Source organism: Schistocerca nitens, chromosome 3, assembly GCF_023898315.1.
Source record: "Schistocerca nitens isolate TAMUIC-IGC-003100 chromosome 3, iqSchNite1.1, whole genome shotgun sequence".
Classification (NCBI taxonomy): Eukaryota; Metazoa; Arthropoda; class Insecta; order Orthoptera; family Acrididae; genus Schistocerca; species Schistocerca nitens.
Window position 1 is genome coordinate 92,013,449 of NC_064616.1, and position 21,990 is coordinate 92,035,438.

General features: G+C 43.2%; 1 protein-coding gene across 5 annotated transcripts in view; it reads left to right on the forward strand.

Moving 5' to 3' along the window:
* Nucleotides 1-21,486, forward strand: part of LOC126248069 (guanine nucleotide-releasing factor 2) — a 463,467-nt gene extending 441,981 nt beyond the window's left edge. For all 5 annotated transcript variants that reach the window (XM_049948716.1, XM_049948717.1, XM_049948714.1 and 2 more), the window contains 2 exons: nucleotides 13,708-13,839; nucleotides 17,788-21,486. In XM_049948716.1, the coding sequence (XP_049804673.1) occupies nucleotides 13,708-13,839; nucleotides 17,788-17,920 (265 nt within the window). In that variant the 3' untranslated portion in view covers nucleotides 17,921-21,486. The remainder of the gene's footprint in view (nucleotides 1-13,707; nucleotides 13,840-17,787) is intronic.
* Nucleotides 21,487-21,990: the final 504 nt, after the last annotated feature.

Below are 21,990 nucleotides of genomic sequence, written 5' to 3' on the forward strand. Positions count from 1 at the left end.
ACAAATTTATCATTGGAGGGCAGCGTGGAGGGTAAAAATCGTAGAGGGAGACCGAGAGATGAATACACTAAGCAGATTCAGAAGGTTGTGGGTTGCAGTAGGTACTGGGAGATGAAGAAGCTTACACAGGATAGGGTAGCATGGAGAGCTGCATCAAACCAGTCTCAGGACTGAAGACCACAACAACAACAACAACAACAACAACTCACCATATAGCGGAGATGCTGAGTCGCGATAGGCACAATAAAAAGATTCACACAATTAAAGATTTCGGCCATTAAGACCTTTGTCAGCAGTAGACACACATACCCACCCACTCACATAAATGCAATTTGCACACATAAGTAAAACAAAGAATTTGTTTTTGACAATGGAGAAAACAACTATAGAGAAAAAGTTTTTAATAGTATATGAAACCATGAAATAAACAACCACCAACGTTAACGACTGTAGCTATGTGAAGTCATTCCAAATTATCATAATAGTTGCATATAAATTTTGGTATAATAATGTAACTTAAGCATAACAAAGATCTTGCTATCCACAGTCATAGTGTAGTGGCACCACCGTTTAGGATAGGGAAAGATAGTTTTGTGCGATATTCGGAGCACGAGTTACAGCCAGGTGCGGGCCAGATTGCAATAAGTTATGCATACCAGCAGTTGCGAAGGCAAATAGAGGCCAAAGGGGCATAGAACTGCCGGAGAGGGCACACACAGCAGTTTGCATGGCGCAAGTCGCAAGCAGAAGGGGCCCACTGGCCAGCCTAGCATGTTATGCATACGAGGCTCGGAGTGGCGCGTTAACGAAACAGGGGTGCACAGCCGAGTATAAATAGGTGTCGTTTTCTAACGAGATTCATTGAAGTGCGACAGCTGTCCAGGACAGTGAGGCGTGTCACACCGCCGGGCTACACGCAGCAACAGATTGGTCGACAAGTGTCCTAGTCCATGGTGGGTCATTGGTTTGATGCTCTGAGGCCAACGCAGGGTCCGCAGCCAGCCAGGGCAGGCCATTCTTCGGCTCACTACCGCAGGCATTCGTCTTGGCTCCCGACATGCGCCAGAGACTGCGAAGGCGAGAGCCACAGACTCGGACGCTGGATCGCAGGTGGATGTTGCTGGCGCGTTCTCAGCTACGCCAGCGAGGGAGAAGCGACAGAGGGGCCAGCCTGCGGCTCCTGGCGAAGCAGCGGGCGTCACACCAAGCAGTCCTGATTCGGTTGCTGGCGCAACCATCCTGACGTAATTGGAACTCTGCAGCTGGCGAACAAGACCGGCATGACACCGCGTTGCATTGCACAGGCCAGTGGGGTGCTTCCTCAGCATTGCGGGGCCATGTGACGCAGACTGAGGTGAACGAAGCACTGTAGTGGAAGCAAATAAATCATTTGGAAAGTTCTCGCCTGAGTTTTAATACGGCACCTCCTGGCACCCACCCACTACATGTGGTGTCTTCCCGCTACGATTGGTCATCCTGATACATTTGGTGTCTTCACGCCACAATTGGCGTCTGATACCACTACAATAGAAAGAAATAAAGAAACAGGTACATATTCTGTTGTAGAGTGAAAGAATTAATTCAACACATTTATACTCACCAATTTATGATGTCAGTTGCGCATTTCCCTCAAGTTCTTCATCATCCAAATCAGTGCCACAACCATTATCATCATCATCATCATCATCATCATCATCGTCACCATCAAGAGAAATCATTACCTATTCACTCTTATTTATAGTACCATCTGTAGTCTTTGCTTCTCTTATAAACTTACCAACATGGTCCACTTTCTTTCTCTCCCCCTGCGGGTTCGGGGGTTAGAATAGGCCCGAGGTATGCCTGCCTGTAGTAAGAGGCGACTAAAAGGAGTCCCTCCCCCTCAAGGGGGTAGTTAGCGCCTGCGTCCGGAGACGGACGGTTCCACGACCTATATTTGCGGTCATTTTGGTTTTTTCACTTCTTCTGGTTTCTTCCTTCCTTTGGTTGGTTCCTTTCTTTGTTCTTCCCCATCTCACTGTCTTACTCTTTCCCTTGCCTCCTTTTCCTTGCGTTCTTCTCCTTGCGTTCTTCTCCTTGCCTTCTTCTCCTTGCCTTCTTCTCCTTGCCTTCTCTGGTCTCTGCCTCGGCGTTTGAGACTGTCCTTTCTCTCCCTCTCTCCCTTCTTTTTCCTCTTCCTCCTTCCTCCCTGTGCGTGCCTGAAGGCCGACCCACACGTTCGCACGCGTAGCCGGTGATGGGGAAACGCGTAATTCTCCACCCTGGGTAGACAAGTAAGGCACGCACGTACCCCCTGGTAAAGGCCAGGCCCAGGGAGGGGTGATTGCCTGAGTTGACACTTTCCGACCATGCCGATTGGTCCCTCCGTCCGTTTCTCAGGAGGTGTGACCTGAGGTGTAAACATTCACCTAAGGCGGGAGTGCCCTCTGAGAGGGTCCCCACAAGGAAGGAGCGCGCCATCGGAGACGCTGGCAATCATGAGGGATTCCTCCACAATGGATTTCTCTTCTTCTTCTCTCTCGACTTCTGCCCAAAAACGAAAACTTAAACAGCCACCAGTGACAATAGTACTACCGCCTGCCCCACAGTTCCTCGTAGTTTCTCGATCTGAGGACGGAAAGGATTTTTCCTCTGTCAACCCTTTCGTTATCCAGAAGGGCGTAGATGCCATAGCTGGATCTGTCAAGTCTTGTACCAGGTTGCGTAACGGTACCTTGCTACTAGAAACTGAGAGCGCCTTTCAGGCACAAAAACTGCTTCGGGCCACACTCTTGTACACATTCCCTGTCCGGGTGGAGGCTCACCGCACTTTGAATTCGTCTCGTGGTTTGGTATATACTAGATCACTCGATGGATTGACTGACGAGGAGATTCAGTCTTTCCTCGCTGAGCAGGGCGTGACGGCTGTCCATAGGGTCATGAAAAAGGTCAACAATGACCTTGTACTGACCTGGACACTTTTCTTGACCTTCGATAGTGTTCAGCTGCAGTCGCGCATCAAAGCGGGCTACGAGGTTATTTCTGTTCGCCCCTATGTCCCGACACCTACGCGCTGTTACCAGTGTCGGCGTTTTAATCACACTCGCCAGTCTTGTTCCAATGCGGCTAAATGTGTCACTTGTGGCAGGGATGCCCATGAGGGTGACTGTCCACCTCCGTCTCCTCGTTGTGTGAACTGTCAGGGTGACCATGCAGCGTTCTCCCGCGACTGTCCCATCTACAAGGAAGAACGTTGTATACAGGAAATTTGGGTCAAAGAGAAAGTGTCCACCTCGGCTGCTCACAAGCTATTTGCTAGTAGGAAGCCCACGCTGCTCCCAGTGGAGAAATACAGTACTGTCCTCGCCTCTCCTCGGACTACCAGGGAGGTGGCGACGCAGACATGCGATCTGACCTTCAGCACTACGGTCGTCCGTTCTGCCAGTGCTAAGATTGCCCGGTCGACATCTCCTCTTCCTCCTGTCACCCCTCAGACACAAGCACCTTTATCAGCTTCTGCCAAGATCAAGACCCAGAAGTCAGATGCACGGGTCTTCAAGAAGGAACTGTCCCGTGCAGACTTCCTACGTACCTCGAACTCCCAGCCATCGACCAGTACTTCCACTAAACGACCTTCCAAGAAGGCTCATAGGAAGCACAGTTCTCCTTCTCCGCCACGGCGCATTTCTTCTCCTGCACCACCCAGCGGTTGCCGCCCCAGGCCGTCATCCGTTTCGCCTGGCCGCACCGCTGGTAGCCGAACATCTGGCCGTTCACCGGCGGAGGAAGCTCCCCCTCCTGGCCATCTTAACAAGATGGCCGATGAACCTATAGAACTAATGGACGATGACTGTCTGCCTACTGATAGCAGCGGCAGTGCTCGCTCGAAGCCAGGCCCTCAGCGGGGCTTCGAGGTGACCCCTTCTTGCATCTTCTTTTTCTTCTTACAATGGCACTTATTCACTGGAATATTCGCAGCATTCGCTCCAACCGAGAGGACTTAAAGTTGCTGCTCCGCTTGCACCGTCTGCTCGTCGTAGCCCTCCAGGAAACGAAGCTACGCCCATGCGATCAAATTGCATTGGCACACTACACCTCTGTGCATTTTGACCTACCCCCTGTGGCAGGTATTCCGGCTCATGGAGGGGTTATGTTGCTGGTCTGGGATGATATTTACTACGATCCCATCACATTGCACACTGGCCTGCAGGCAGTTGCCGTCCGAATTACTCTCCCCACTTTTACATTTTCCATTTGTACCATTTACACTCCATCGTCGTCTGCCGTTACCAGGGCAGACATGATGCAAATTATTGCTCAGCTACCTGCACCATTTTTGTTAACTGGAGACTTCAATGCCCACCATCCCCTTTGGGGCTCTCCAGCATCCTGCCTGAGGGTCTCCCTGTTAGCAGACCTTTTCAACCAGCTCAATCTTGTCTGCCTCAATACTGGTGCCCCCACTTTTCTTTCGGACACAATTCACACCTATTCCCATTTAGACCTCTCTATATGTACTACCCAACTTGCACGCCGGTTTGAGTGGTATGCACTTTCTGATACATATTTGAGCGACCACTTCACATGTGTTATCCATCTCCTGCATCATACCCCCTCTCCGTGCTCAACTAGTTGGAACATCTCCAAAGCAGACTGGGGGCTCTTCTCTTCCAGGGCGACCTTTCAGAATCAAACCTTCACAACCTGCGATAGTCAGGTCGCACACCTCACGGAAGTCATTCTCACTGCTGCTGAATATTCCAACCCTCACACTACTACTTCTCCACGTCGCGTACCTGTCCCCTGGTGGACCGCAGCATGTAGAGACACTTTACGTGCTCGTCGATGTGCTTTACGCACCTTTAAACGCCACCCTACAGTGGCGAATTGCATCAATTATAAACCATTATGTGCGCAGTGTCGTCGTATTATTAAAGAAAGCAAGAAAGCCAGCTGGGCTGCTTTCACAAGCACCTTCAACAATTTTACTCCTTCTTCTGTTGTCTGGGGTAGCCTGCGCCGGCTATCTGGCACTAAGGTCCACTCACCAGTTTCTGGCTTGACAGTCGCGAATGACTTCTTGTGGCCCCTGAGGATATCTCCAATGCCTTCGGCCACTTTTTTGCAGAGGTTTCGAGCTCCGCTCATTACCACCCTGCCTGCCTCCCCCGGAAACAGGCAGAAGAGGCTAGGCCACCTAACTTCCGCTCCTCGAATCGTGGAAGTTATAATGCCCCATTCACCATGCGGGAACTCGAAAATGCACTTGCCCGGTCACGGTCCTCCACTCCAGGGCCTGATTCTATTCGTATTCAGATGCTGAAGTACCTTTCTCCTGCGGGTAAAGGTTTCCTTCTTCGTACTTATAATCGCATCTGGATTGAGGGACATGTTCCCGCATGCTGACGCGAGTCTATTGTTGTACCGATTCCTAAGCCGGGGAAGGACAAGCACTTGCCTTCCAGTTACTGACCCATCTCGCTTACCAGCTGTGTCTGTAAGGTGATGGAGCGAATGGTTAACTCTCATTTGGTTTGGCTGCTCGAATCTCGATGCCTACTTACCAATGTACAATGTGGATTTCGTAGGCGCTGCTCTGCTGTTGACCATCTGGTTACCTTGTCGACCTTCATTATGAATAACTTCTTGCGGAAGCGCCCAACCGCGGCTGTGTTCTTTGATTTGGAGAAGGCTTACGACACCTGTTGGAGGGCGGGCATTCTCCGCACCATGCATACATGGGGTCTTCGCGGTCGCCTCCCTCTTTTTATTCGTTCCTTTTTAATGGATCGACAGTTCAGGGTACGTGTGGGTTCTGTCAGACACCTTTCGCCAGGAGAATGGGGTGCCACAGGGCTCAGTTTTGAGCGTTGCTCTCTTCGCTATAGCGATCAATCCAATAATGGATTGCCTCCCAGGTGATGTATCAGGCTCCCTTTTCGTGGACGATTTTACCATCTATTGCAGTGCGCAGTGTACATGTTTCCTGGAGCGCTGTCTTCAGTGTTCTCTTGACCATTTTTACTCCTGGAGTGTCGCCAGTGGCTTCCGTTTTTCTGCCGAGAAGACGGTCTGTATTAACTTCTGGCGCTACAAAGAGTTTCTCCCACCGTCCTTACGACTCGGTCCCGTTGCTCTCCCATTCGTGGAGACAACAAAATTTTTAGGTCTTACATTTGACAGGAAACTTAGCTGGTCTCCACATGTGTCAATTTTGGCTGCCCGTTGTATCCGTTCTCTAAAAGTCTTCCGTGTTCTCAGTGGTATGTCGTGGGGAGCAGATCGAACCGTCCTACTTCACCTATATCGGTCGATCGTCCGCTCCAAGCTGGATTATGGGAGCTTCGTATACTCCTCTGCACGGCCGTCCATCTTACGCCGCCTCAACTCCATACAACATCGGGGTTTACGTCTTGTGATCGGAGCGTTTATACTAGTCCCGTCGAGAGTCTTCATGCTGAAGCCGGTGAATTGCCACTCACCTACCGGCGCGATATACTGCTTTGTCGGTATGCCTGTTGGCTACTGTCAATGCCCGACCACCCGTCTTGTTGTTCCTTTTTTGACGACTCTCTCGACTGTCAATAAGGGTTGTATGTCTCTGCCCTGCTACCCTCTGGAGTTCGCTTTCGTCACCTCCTTCAACACTTTGATTTTTCACTCCCTGCAACCTTTAGAGTGGGCAAGAGCCACACGCCACCTTGGCTCCAGGCTCAGGTTCGCGTTCACCTTGACCTCAGCTCGCTCCGAAAGGAGATTACTCCCGGTTCGGTATACCACTCCCATTTTGTCGAACTTCGTTCGAAGTTCATTAATATTACCTTCATTTATACAGATTGCTCTAAGACCAATGACGGTGTCGGATGTTCTTTTATTGTCGGGACACAAAGTTTCAAATACCGGCTCCATGGCCATTGTTCGGTCTTCACAGCTGAGCTCTTTGCCCTCTACCAGGCTGTTCTTTACATCTGCCGCCACCGACATTCTGCTTATGTCATCTGCTCCGATTCCCTGAGCGCCATCCAGAGCCTCAGTGATCCGTATCCGGTTCACCCTTTCGTGCACCGGATATAACGCTCTCTTCAGCAGCTGGTGGACGACGGTTCTCCGGTTAGCTTTATGTGGGTTCCTGGCCATGTCAGTATCCCTGGGAACGAAGCTGCAGATGCCGCGGCCAAGGCTGCAGTCCTCCAGCCTCAGACAGCTTCTTGTTGTGTCCCTTCATCAGATTGTAGCAGGGTCATTTGTCGGCGCATTTTATCGCTGTGGGATGCCGATTGGGCTGCACTTACGGACAACAAGCTTCGGGCCTTGAAACCTCTTCCTGTGGCTTGGACGTCCTCCTCACGCCCTTCTCGGCGGGAGGAGGTCGTTTTGGCCCGGTTACGAATTGGACACCGCCGGTTCAGCCATCGCCATCTGCTGATGGCTGCGCCGGCGCCGTTCTGCCCATGTTGGCAATTGCTGACGGTCTGCCACATTTAACGTCCTGTCCGGATTTTAATACACTGCGTCTTGATCTTGGCCTGCCATGTACTATGGATGCCATTTTAGCGGATGACCCAGGAGCAGCTGCTTGCGTTCTTCGTTTTATCAACTTGACAAACCTGTCTAAGGGCATTTGATTATGCTGTTTGTCTTTTTTTTAATCCTCTGCCTGTCTGTCTTTTATAGTATTGTCCCTTTTAGTTGCTGTTTTCACCTTGTGCCTCGCGGTGAATTTCTAACTTAGTCTGGGCGCTAATGACCATTGTAGTTGTGGACAAAAAAAAAAAAAAAACCTTTCTTTCTCCTTGTGGTGGTTTGTACAGTAGTAATATGTTTATGCAACAGCCTTTCCACTTCTGTTATAGTAAAAGACTTGTTATTATTTCGAATGAAGTCTTGACATCACTCCAAACCAATTCACCTGGGTTGAAATGGCAGTGATAAAGCGATAGGTGTCACAGGTTTTTCTATGTTATTTCACAAGGGAATATAACAGCATCTACGTCATACTCATGCTGCAGCAATGTGTATCACTGGCAACCACTGCATCATAGGTTCTTCGCAGTCACGAGTTGTTTGAGCTTTGTCTAATAGCACTAAATGGTAAGATGCATTACCCATTACAAATATAGTAAGAAATGTAAACCGTAGCAACAAATTTGTAAACCACTGCAGAAATTATTGGCAGTTCATATCATCATGGTAGTCACAGGTTTTTCTCGATCTAAAAACTAAGAGTCCACAGTGCTTAAAATCATTTGAAGAACTTGCGTGAGCTGCAATTAATCTGACTCCTCTTCCTGTTGGCTGATGGCTACTGCTATTTGGAGTATCACCTGTCAAGCATTCGTCAACTGCTTCTCTAGCATTGACCCAGGTTGCATCTAACCATATAATTGAATGCATATCCTTTCCTGTAATTAATTGTAAGAAGATACTACGAGCCCCAAGAACATGATCTTTTTTGAGCAACAGTTTTTGTCCATCTAAGTTCTTAAAGCAGAAGCTCATACTTCTTAACACCATTTTAAGTGATGTGCCTCCCCCCCCCTCCCCCCCCCCCCCCCCCACATGCACTCACACCCAAAGAAAAAGTTCACATTCTTTTAAAGAAATTGACAACTCACTGCTGTGGAGTATTCTTTCCTACTACAATATCTGTAAATGTGCCAACAAACTGCCTCTGTTTGGAATAAATCAAGATCTGTAACTGAATGAGGATTGTTGTTCTCTTTACAGGATTACTTAAAAATACTCTGTTCTCTCCAAAAGGGCTTTGTTCCACATCGTTTACTTCAGTATCTTACAAGTTTTGAAGTAGCTCTGCTTTCCTCCAATTTGACAGAGTCCTAGAGCTTTCGAGCTACACTCTAAAACTTTATCAGGAGAAACTGATGGATGCCCACGAACAGAAACAAATTCTTTTCCTTGCTTGTAAAACTCGTGCATCTGTTGTTGTGATTTAAAACCCGACTGTATGACAGCACTCCATGAAGCGACAGATTGTCGCTCAGTGAATGACGTCATTTTGGTGAGACTTTTTTAATAAACAAGAACTGTAGTCAAAGTGGTAAAACAACACAACTATATAGAAGCAGGTGGTCGCACACCGACATACGACGTTCTGATAGATGGCGGTAATGTGGAATGTCAATGTCGTAAGCAGAAACCTTGTAGGAATGTCGAAACTGGGTTTTGTCGTTGTGCTGAAATTAGTTTAGAATATGCAGCACCTCACATTCCTCGTTTGTTTGTGAGTCATACTGCCAACTTCGAGGCACTTGTGGAGTGACTTTGAAGTGATACGTTTCAGCGACCTGGGTAAAGGAATTTGGACACCTTTTCCATTAGTTTTTCATCATATACAACTGTATGTAAATGACACTTTCGTAGCAGACATTGTCAGTAACTGATTCAGAGTACTGTGAGCTGTGGCTGTGGCTGTGGCTGGAATGGTCACTGAGCAGTGTAGCTGCATGGCTGATGCAGCCCTCTGGCCACCGCAAAAGCTGCTGAGGAACTGCATCTGATGCTTTCCAATGAGGCAGGGACATCAGTCATATGCTGTGCCAAACTATTCCAATTGCTGATAGAACCGGAGCCCTCTCTTCCCAGAATTGCTTGCTATGTCTAATTAAGTTACTATTTTATTTCAGGTAATTTAAGCAGTAGGGAACTGCCTCAATAGCCGTATGGTTAACATTGCTTTCTTTGGTACAGAGGGATCTGGGTTTGATTTCTGGTACCATCAAACCTTTTTTTTCTTTTTATCCCATACTCGTGAATAGGGGTCGACTAGAGGTTTGTGAACTTCACCACTTATTGCCTGAACTGCCCGTTTCTGAGCCAAAAATATCCTTTTAGAATGGGAAGAGTTACCCCAAAATATTATACCGTATGACATAAGCAAATGAAAATAAGCAAAGTAGACTAATTTTCGTGTCGAACGATCACTCACTCCAGATACCGTTCAAATAGTAAAAATGGCGGTATTAAGTCTTTGAGCGAGATCCTGAGCGTGGGCTTTCGACGACAGCTTACTATCTGTCTGAACACCTAGAAATCTGAATTGTTCAGTTTCACTAATCATATGCCCATTTTGTGAAATTAAAATGTCAGGTTTTGTTGAATTGTGTGTTACAAACTGTAAAAACTGAGTCTTACTGTGATTTAGCGTTAGTTTATTTTCTACAAGCTGTGAACTTGTCGTGAACTGCACTATTTGAACCAGGGCCAATGTTGCACACAACATCCAATACTACCAAGCTAGTGTCATCAGCAAACAGAAGTATTTTAAAGTTATCAGTAATACTAGAGGACATATCATTTATATAAATAAGTAACAAGAGTGGCTCTAACACTGATTTCTGGGGCACCCCCCACTTGACTGTACACCACATCACAGCCATTATCAACATTGTGAATAATGACGTTTTGCTGTATGTCGCTAAAGTAAGAGGTGAGCCAATTGTGAGCTACTCCCCATATTCTGTAATGGTCAAACTTGTGTAGCAATATTTTGTGATCGACACAATCAAATACCTTAGTTAAATCAAAAAATATGCCAAGCGTTCAAAAACTTTTGTTCAATCCATCCAATACCTCACAGAGAAAAGAGTATATAGCATTTTCAGTTGTTAAATGACTTCTAAAGGCGAACTGTACATTTTATAGCAAATCATGTGATATAAAATGATCAATTATCCTTACATACACTGCCTTTCAATAACTTTTGCAAACACTGATGGCATAGAAATAGGTCTAAAATTATCTACATTATCCCTTTCTCCCTTTTTATAAAGTGGCTTTACTACTGAGTACTTTAATCATTCAGGAAACTGACCATTCCTAAAGGAAAAATTAGAAATACTGTATTTACTCGAATCTAAGCTGCACCTGAAAAAATGAGACATGAAATAAAGGGGGAAAAAATCACGAATCTAAGCCACACCTGAAATTTGAGACTTGAAATTCAAGTGGAGAGTAAAGTTTTAGACCGCACGTCCAAATCGAAACAAAGTTGGTCCACTGTAACATGAGACACAATTTAGGTTGAATAGATGAAGATACAGCTACAGTAGTTTGGTTCGAGTCGTAAGCTTAGCAGTTAAGCTTTACCAGGTAGCCATTGCTATACATCAGGCGCTCCGTTCGTGTTTATATACGTACCCTTCCTTTTCCATGTGCTTTGTCTGATTTGAATTGATTGCTTATATTGATTTGATCTGATAAGTGCCATTCTCTTTGTTATACGTGTTTACATCACTCTAGGCTGAAAATGCATTATTGTACTGTGTCATGCATTGTTTGTCACATTCTCATAATGAGTGTTCACGACCTGTCGCCGCTCGCGGCATAGCTTGCTTTTGTGCGTGCTACCACTGCCTACAATTAAAAAAAAAAGAGGAACTGTCTCATTACTGAAACAATGGCAAGATACTGCTATTTGTTGTTACTTACACTGCTGCTTTCTTTGATAATGATCAACAAGAACCAAATAACTGCACTTGATGGTGTTCTGAACGAGAGTTTAGCGAAAATTTTTCTCTGTTTGAAAATCTTTGCAGACGCATCTTCAGTAAATTCTGCACAGAAATTAGAGTCATCGTAGATTTAAAAATGTAGTCAGTTGCCGTGCTTCATTAGCTGACTATCACTATTCAGCATAAGAATAATATGAATATAAACATGACATGATATGTATATTCTACCGCATTTGCTGTTGTCTCACTCTAGTTTCATAGTTTATTAGGCAGACAGGATTTAAATGAGATAACAGCAAACATGAAAGAATACATGGCATAATGTTTACATTCGTCTTCTACCTTGTTTTTAATTTACGAGGGCGGTTCAGAAAGTAACCTCCGATTGGTCACAGTGCGGGTTGTGGGGGGAGTAGCGACGCCATCTGTGCGTTCACGCACTCAACAGGTCAGTCGGCATCAAGCCGTGGTCGAGTGAACGTCGTACCTGCGCTAGTTTAGTTTTTGTGGCAGTTTGAAATGTGTGCTGCAATAGAAAACCCCGCCAAATGTGAAGTGCGTGCTGTCATAAGGTTTTTTACAGCCAAAGGATATTCTGCAGCAGCTATTCATCGTGAGCTTTGTGCCGTGTATGGACCAAGAGTTATGAGTGAAGGAGTTGTCCGTGAATGGGTACGTTTATTTAAAAGTGGACGAGAAAACGTTCATGATGAAGAGAGGAGTGGTAGACCATCATTGGTGACTGACGAACTCGTTCAGACAGTTGCAAAAGTTCGTGAAAATCGACGTTTCTCAATGTCGGAGTTGTCTACTGGTTTTCCACAGATTTCTAAGACTCTCTTGTACGAGATAGTGACAGCAAGATTGGGTTACCGTAAGTTCTGTGCACGATGGGTGCCCAAAATTCTTACCGACCACCACAAAACTCAAAGAATGGCCTCTGCATTAGACTTTCTGTCACGTTATGAGGACGAAGGAAAACCATTGTTAAACAGAATCGTGACCGGTGATGAAACCTGGATTAAGTACGTGAACCCTGAGACAAAAGAACAATCAAAGATGTGGGCACATTCAAATTCGCCTACCAAACCAAGAAAAGCCTCGCAAGATTTTTCTGCCAGAAAACTGATGGCAACGGTGTTTTGGGATGCCAAAGGGGTGTTGTTGGTTGAATTCATGGAACGCGGTACGACCATTAATCAAGACGTGTACTGTGAAACAATAAAAAAGTTACGACGGGCTATACAGAACAAACGCCATGGTATGCTGACTTCCGGTATCGTTTTTTTGCACGATAACGCCTGTCCTCACTCTGCTCGCAGAACAACGGCCCTTCTTGAGTCCTTCAAGTGGGACGTTATCAACCATCCACCTTACAGCCCAGACCTGGCGCCAAGTGATTATCACCTCTTCATGCATTTGAAGAAATGGCTCGGGTCACAGCGGTTTGATGACGACGAAGAGCTCAAAGATGCGGTCACAGGCTGGCTCCAGGCACAAGCGGGTGATTTTTATGCAGAAGGAATTTCAAAGCTTGTGAAGAGATACGATAAGTGCCTCAATCGCTATGGAGACTATGTAGAAAAATAGTGCAAAGATGTAGTTGTAAGATGTATATATTAAAATATTTTTATTTAACTTGGTGTATTTTTTTAAATCAACCGGAGGTTACTTTCTGAACGGCCCTCGTATTTATTGATGCAGAGGTTTTGGCGCCAGTATTTATCTTTGTGCCTGCAAAGCATGCGTGTGTAGCACTACATTCGATTGCAGAAGTTAGTTGTGGCGACACCTACCAACATTTTTCAGAACTTCCACTTACGAGTCTATTTTTAAAACTGCATTAAGAGAAAGTCTTAAATTTTTTTAAATTTATTTTTTAAATTTTTGTTACCTGCAAACAAGATCCCACCAACGGAAATGACTGAAGGCTGTCATTCCTTGGACCTTAACCTACATCGCTGTATAATTTTTTTCAAAAAGGCAACCCCAGTGTTGGGAACCTCTCTTTGTAAGGCCTAATCTGTGAGTGATGGTTATGTTTGAATTTAAGGAAGAAATTGAAAGTTATAAGTATGAAAATTAAACATTTTTCAACTTGCCTTCAGATAGTAACCCATACAGTTTTGCCTGTGGTGTGTATTGCTGGGGCTTCATTCATGCAGCATCAGTTACCCAATTCCAGTTTTATTCTTCACCTAATATCTGTGATATACCAAAAGTCTTATGATTACTCAACAATTTTCGTTCTTTACAGTGGCCTAGTTCTTCAGGATCTGACATTTGTTCACATTGGCAACAATGATTACCTGCCTGAGGGTGCAATTAATTTCTCAAAACGATGGCAGCAGTTTCATATTGTGGAAAATATGAAGAGATTCAAGAAAGGGTATGTATCAATAACTCATGCACAGGCTCCACAAGCTTTCTGTTAATGTATTTGATTTATACAGCACTTAATTATAATTAATATTAATTTTTAGTGCACTAGTTTGAGGACTGTTGCTGGAAGGGAAAAGGTGGATAAGGCAGTGTGAGATAAATGTGTGTTGGTATAATAAACCATTGAAGAGTTAAGAGATGTAAAATATAGCAGTGGTGGAGGCTACAAGATGATAGTGAAGAATGTGTGTTATTGAATAATCACCAGTGATATTAACAGGTGGCAGAAAAATGAAGGGGTTGAAGAAACCCCTTGAATACTATTTACCATTTAGTGAGACCTTCATATAGAGAGAGTCTATCCTAATGAATATCGTAGTTACTCCACGTTTTGTAGTACTTTACATTCACTTTTACTGATTGCCAAAAGGTAGCTTGAATCATCTGAAATAGTTCTCTTATTAATCCCTATACATTAAAGCTTCACTTTTATACCATCTTGATTTAAATTTAGTATTAATTTTCTGAATCATTCTAGATTAATGCTGCTGCAGTTCCTTATGCAAGGCAGTGGATAGTTCATTCTGTGACTCTTATGAAATTTGGTCCCATCTTATTAAAATATTACCATCAGAATTACTTCTAGAACTGAGAAGAAATTCAAACATTGTTAAAAATATTGTATTTTATTCGCATCAGTACTACTCACAATATTATTTTCAAGAAATTCAGAAAAACCTTTTGAGCTCATTTTCTTTAGACTCTGACATCTATAACCAGCTTCTGTCTAACAGTGTGTGCCATATTAGCAGGTAGTTATGTATTTATGAATCAAATAATATTGAGTGTAAATTTTTGTAACTCTAATTATTATTTGGGACATGCATTTCTTTCTACACTCCTGGAAATTGAAATAAGAACACCGTGAATTCATTGTCCCAGGAAGGGGAAACTTTATTGACACATTCCTGGGGTCAGATACATCACATGATCACACTGACAGAACCACAGGCACATAGACACAGGCAACAGAGCATGCACAATGTCGGCACTAGTACAGTGTATATCCACCTTTCGCAGCAATGCAGGCTGCTATTCTCCCATGGAGACGATCGTAGAGATGCTGGATGTAGTCCTGTGGAACGGCTTGCCATGCCATTTCCACCTGGTGCCTCAGTTGGACCAGCGTTCGTGCTGGACGTGCAGACCGCGTGAGACGACGCTTCATCCAGTCCCAAACATGCTCAATGGGGGACAGATCCGGAGATCTTGCTGGCCAGGGTAGTTGACTTACACCTTCTAGAGCACGTTGGGTGGCACGGGATACATGCGGACGTGCATTGTCCTGTTGGAACAGCAAGTTCCCTTGCCGGTCTAGGAATGGTAGAACGATGGGTTCGATGACGGTTTGGATGTACCGTGCACTAGTCAGTGTCCCCTCGACGATCACCAGTGGTGTACGGCCAGTGTAGGAGATCGCTCCCCACACCATGATGCCGGGTGTTGGCCCTGTGTGCCTCGGTCGTATGCAGTCCTGATTGTGGCGCCCACCTGCACGGCACCAAACACGCATACGACCATCATTGGCACCAAGGCAGAAGCGACTCTCATCGCTGAAGACGACACGTCTCCATTCGTCCCTCCATTCACGCCTGTCGCGACACCACTGGAGGCGGGCTGCACGATGTTGGGGCGTGAGCGGAAGACGGCCTAACGGTGTGCGGAACCGTCGCCCAGCTTCATGGAGACGGTTGCGAATGGTCCTCGCCGATACCCCAGGAGCAACAGTGTCCCTAATTTGCTGGGAAGTGGCGGTGCGGTCCCCTACGGCACTGCGTAGGATCCTACGGTCTTGGCGTGCATCCGTGCGTCGCTGCGGTCCGGTCCCAGGTCGACGGGCACGTGCACCTTCCGCCGACCACTGGCGACAACATCGATGTACTGTGGAGACCTCACGCCCCACGTGTTGAGCAATTTGGCGGTACGTCCACCCGGCCTCCCGCATGCCCACTATACGCCCTCGCTCAAAGTCCGTCAACTGCACATACGGTTCACGTCCACGCTGTCGCGGCATGCTACCAGTGTTAAAGACTGCGATGGAGCTCCGTATGCCACGGCAAACTGGCTGACACTGGCGGCGGCGGTGCACAAATGCTGCGCAGCTAGCGCCATTCGACAGCCAACACCGCGGTTCCTGGTGTGTCCGCTGTGCCGTGCGTGTGATCATTGCTTGTACAGCCCTCTCGCAGTGTCCGGAGCAAGTATGGTGGGTCTGACACACCGGTGTCAATGTGTTCTTTTTTCCATTTCCAGGAGTGTATATAATGGAGCATTTTTCCATAATACGAATAGAGACTGACTCTCAGTTCCTTGCATGAGTGCTGGAAGTGCTCTATCAGATATTTATTACAATTTAACTATCCTCAGTCCTGTAGAAAGTGTTCTGAAGCACCAGCACCAGTACAAGTTCGGAGTATACCATTCCAGACTTGATTTAAAGCTAGAGATAATTATTATTCATGATGTGCTACTACACACTGATATGCCAGAACATTACGATCACTGCCCACCACGACATTGGATGCTGCTGGGTGGCATTGCAAGCATGTGGCACAGTAACAAAAGTATGTAAGCGGCGCAGACACAGACAAACGATCACAGTAGCAAAGATATGGGCTGCAACTGGGGAAATCCATTGAGATAGGCAACTTTGACAAAGAACAGATTATTGTTACGGAGAGCCTGTGAACGAGTATCTCAAAAACACCAAAGCTGGTTGAATGTTCACATGATACTATTGTGAGCATCTATGAAGAGAGGTAGGACAGCGAAACTACCGCTAGGTGCTAAATGGTTGGATGTCACACTCTTTTCAGAACGTAGGTTTCAGAGTCTGATCTGCTCTGTAAAATAGGATAGTTGATGATCTCTGTCAAAAAAGCACAATTCTGGTGCACACACAAGTGTTCATCGAACATTGCTGAACATGGAGCTCCGTAGCAGACTACCTCTAGGTGTTCACATGTTGACTCAACGACATCATCGTTAATGATTGCAGTGGGCATGGGACCATTGGGATTTGACCATTGATCAATGGAAACATGGTCGGTTCCTCAGGTAAATCACAAATGGCGTCATCAAGGTGAACGGTGGCTGGAAATGTGCAGTGCACCACGGATGCAGGCTGATGGGTATGGTATTATGCTATGGGAGACATTCTCCTGCACTTTCATGAGATCTATGATAGTAATCAAAGACATGCTGAGAGCTGCAAACCACCTGATCCCTTCATGCTTGATGTCTTCCCTGATGGTGATATCATCTTTCAGTAGTATAATTGCCCATGTCTTGGAGCTAGAACCATGCTAAAGTGGTTTAAGGAGCATTATAGTGAACACACTTTGATGTCTTCATGATCAAATTCACCTAATATAAATCCAATGGAACCCATCTAGGTCGCTATCAGGCACCATTGACACACATGCAAATCAGCAGCCCATTACCCAAATTACATGACCTGTGGGTAGACATCTAATGCCATATACCTCCACACAATTGCCAACAAACTGCTAGATCCCTGATATGCAGAATCAGTGATAATTTCATTTCAAAGATGGACAAACAAGCTATTTAGCAGGTGATCATAATGTTTTGGCTCATCAGTGTATGACTGCCTTTCCAGAATTCTGAAATATGTGAATTTGAAACCCGAGATTCCTTTGTCTAAAAGCTTAATTCAACTTGTGTGTGTGTGTGTGTGTGTGTGTGTGTGTGTGTGTGTGCGCGTGCGCGTGCGCGCGCATTTGCCATCATTGTGCTGTAAAGTCAGTTGATTTATTTTTATCTGGTTTTTACAGACTTTTTAATTCAGTTATGTCACAAAGTAGCTGAAATTACAGATTTTGAATGTTTTGTGTTTGATCTGACAGTATAACATTAAAAACATTTCTTTCAGAACTTACTCCTTCAAGAAGCATGATCGAATTATTGCTTTCTTCAACAATTTTGATGAATTTCTATGTGAAGAAGCAATGTGGCAGATCTCAGAGTCAATTAAACCACGAGGGGGGAAGAAGCCCCAGTCGTGAATTCACATTAGTATAACTACATCACAGCTCACATCGTGTCCGACATGAATCAATTTTGATTAAACAGCTGTTCTGAAGGTCATAAAAATGCTTTATGTATTTTGTCGTCTTGTTAAATAATATTTTTGTATGCAATTTTATAATTTTATTGCTGATGTACAAGTACTTGTGATAGTATACTTATTTATTTATTTTTGTAAGATGGCAGATGTGAGTGAAATAATTATCTCAGGCAGCTAATTTCAGTTTTCCTCCACCTTTGTTGTTGAAGCATGTAATGATTTACATTTGAGGGGGACCAACTTTCACATTCAGTAAAAAATCATTAATGGGAATTTTTCATTCAATCAGTTGTAAATTTATTATTATCTGCATTGTCCTTAAAATTGTATTCTGTGATGCTCCAGTGCTTGTAGCTCTAACTGTGCCAGACCTGAAGGCAAAATTGTGTGTCTGGTAACTAGAAGAATTTTGTAATGTAATCTTAGTCTGTATCTTGCAATGATGAGACTTATTCTACTTGTAGATTTATTGTATTGGTTTTCCTTTGTTGGACCCACAGAAAAAAAACTCGAGAAGCTTAGTGGCAGCTTGTGAGTCAAATTCCAGTATACCTTATTCGAAGATGCGAGTGTTATAACATCTTCACTTTCTCATCTCATTCTTAATATCTGAAATTAATTATGCTGAGAACAAGGTGTTCTCATATTGAAAACACTAAGTATTGTTTGCACTGGAAGTTTAACAGTACACCTATGGTCACACTGATCAAGCAAATATTACGGAACAGAACCAAAAGCTTCCTGAAGAATTAATTCAAAGCTTTCTCCAGTATCATGTACCTTGTAGGAAATTGGGAAGTTTTGTTGGTGCAATAGATTCATTTTATCTTCTGTGTCCTGGTTAGAGGTGAGTGGTTGGGCAGCTGTTGTAGTAATCAGTTCAAGAATGTAGCATCCGTACTCAGTAACGAAAATGTAAATTTTTTTCTCACTTACTAAATGGAATATGTAGCAGTTTATTTCCAAAGAAAAAAGTATCTGATCTATTCAGTAGCTTTTTTACATATTATTTGTATTCATAATGCCCATTTGAGTTAGGCATATGCTCGGCATGTATTTTGTGTGACTGCTCTGGGCATCATAAATTTGTTAAAACGGTCAGCAAGAACAGTAAATACGAGCAGATCACATTCTCCTTTGTTGCAGCTGTTTATGGGAATAGTTGTCACAGTACAGTCCCTTTACAAGGAAATTTTAAAAATTATTGTCATCTTAATAGTATTAAGCTTTTACAGAGTTGCTTTTCATCTCCATTAAGAGTGTGTGTTTCAGCCTGGTTGTCATATTGTTAATTGTGTGCCTTTGACTTCAGTACCAAACACTTAAAAAAGGAGTTTTCAAATTTTAATGAGTTACAACCATTCACACAGGTAGAAACTACTTTATTACACATACCATGTAACATAAACATTCAGAGTTTTGAATTGCTGTCGCTAACTGAGTTCTATGTCCTGTGATGGAAAATGTAGGAGGAAGCAAAAGTAGAAAGAACACACCATTTGATAACTTGTAGACACTTGGTCATTTGGTGGTAAATCTCTCGTCTCAGTGCTGGTGGATAACAGCTGGGTGCTTTCAAAAGGACATTGCCGATTTCCTCTCCACCCTTTCGTAATCTGAGCTTGTTCACCATCTCTAATGACCTTGCTGTCGATAGGACATTAAACTCCAATCTCCCTTCTTTCTTTTTTGCCAGGTATCAGATTTCCTAATTTGCAAGGAAATTGAATGTGATCTACTGATCTTTTTTCTCTTGTGTTATTTACATGGAATGCAGATGATTACAAAAATGTTTTAGAGATACCACCATAAAATAGGTGTCTTTGTGACTTCCAGAAAATCAATACTTGTATAATGCTGCTTTCAACGTACATTTCATTGTGTGTGTGTTTTTAATACTCTTAATAATATCTCTTATTAAACAGCAATGATTCAATATCATGAGATCAGCTGGACCTTCATTAAATGGAAAATGAATCCTTATTCTGGTGTCATGAACATGTGGTCACTTCATGTGATCATTCAAACATTCATAGTAGTGTATTTAATTTTTCTGTGGGTTTTCTTTATATAACATGCTACATTTTTTTCTCATTTCATCAGTATGAAACGTCTGTGCTGTTATGTCCACACAGTGTCTGTGCAGCTTTAATTTGTCAGAACTGAAGATTCTGAAGCTTTACACATTTTACTGTTATCCATATTGTATTGAAGAGATGTGTCATCTCAGTATTTCACACGTGGTGTGTCAATATGAATGTGTGTTAAGTGCCATTATGAACTCTTAATGGTTTGTATATTGTTGCATGTGATGTCAGTTTGAACTGTTCAGTGCTCATATATATTTCACTTGTTTTTCTGCTGTAGTCATATCTGAGAGTTGGTTTCAGGCTTATGCTGACACCTTACTTATTGTAAATTTTGAGTAAGTTCACACAGAAACACTTTTTTGCCTTTGATATGGTGGGAGAATTGTGTGTTATCTTTTGGACCACAATTTGTTGTTCCACATTTGAGACTGAAGAAAGACTATAGTTTTTCAGTGTATATTGCTATAAAGGTAATAATCTTAATAATCTAACATTTGTAAGTCATTGTGAGGTTGTCACATGTGACAGAAATTTGTAGAAATATTCAGGAGAGGGAGGGAGGCAGAGGAGTTAAAAATAATATGTTGTTTTTCAAAGATGTTGTGTTTGAACTGACATGATTTATTTTCCTTTGCTTAAAGATGTTCTATACTTTTTTATTAGTATGTAGCACTGTCATATTTTTATAGTTATCGAACATTTACTGTCACTGTACTCTTCTGAAATACAGAAATACACTGAGATTTTTTATTTTTTAACTTTTTATACTGCTGATAGTATTTGGTATATTTCACGGATCTTTTTTTTTATTATTATTACATATTTTGGAAAGTAAATAGCAGAAATGACAGAATATTTTGTGACTACAACTATTATACTAGCTACTTTAGAAGGTTTGATTTATCCTTCTGTGAAACGCTAAACTGGAGCCATTGGTAAAATTTGTATTTCCAGTTATGTGGCATTAACAGCCTTGTTGTGTGTTTACTTCATTTTGTATTTAATTTGCCTAAGTGGAACATTACAGTACAGTACACTAATAAGTATCATGGGTTTACTTATTTCGTACTGTTTGTGTCAGTAAGCTGTTTTGAGTGTTTATAAAAAAAATGAAGGTTGCATTTGACAGTACAGAAACAAATTACTCAATAAGAATCCTTTGTATGTGTAATAACTTTGAGTTCAAAAGCACTACTAGCATCACCCTCATCCATGATGCACTACAACTTCAGTCTTCAGGTAATATATAAGGAAATGCAACCTGGTTTAGTCAAGAAAATTTATGCAAAACAAAGATATGAATGGTTGTTTTAATTTAGTGTAAATAATACATTTTCTTTGGCCATTGTTGGACCTTGTGTTTCTACATGTCACAGTATGTGAATGATGAATGCATGTATTTTATATCTTTTGAGGAAAGTGCCATATATATTGCATTTCTCATTATTATTATTATCATTAATACTAATATTAATAGTATTATTATCATTATTTGATTTTTATTTGTTTTTTATTAGCTGCATGTTGTTGCCTCAGTAATAATGATATGCACATTCATTTTTATTTATAGTTGATTTTTTTCTTTGAAGCTAGTCATTATGTGTCTTTTTTTCCCTTTTGTGTTGTTGAATAAATGTTTAAAAATAACAGAACAACAAAAATTGTGTGTTGCTTTCTCTTAATGCAACTGATGAGAGCAGCAAATAAAGTATGTAAGAAAATATTTGAGCTTTAGAAACACAGAACATATGATATTTATGATTAAGGTTGGCAAAACTCATTGTTCATATATTGTAGCAAATAATCATTTCATATTGTTTATGGTCAATACTTCATTCTTGCGTAAACTGTTACAGTGGAGCTTGCTCCTTGCTTATATTTCTTCATTTCTCTTTCTTTCCTTTTTCCTGTTTTCTAC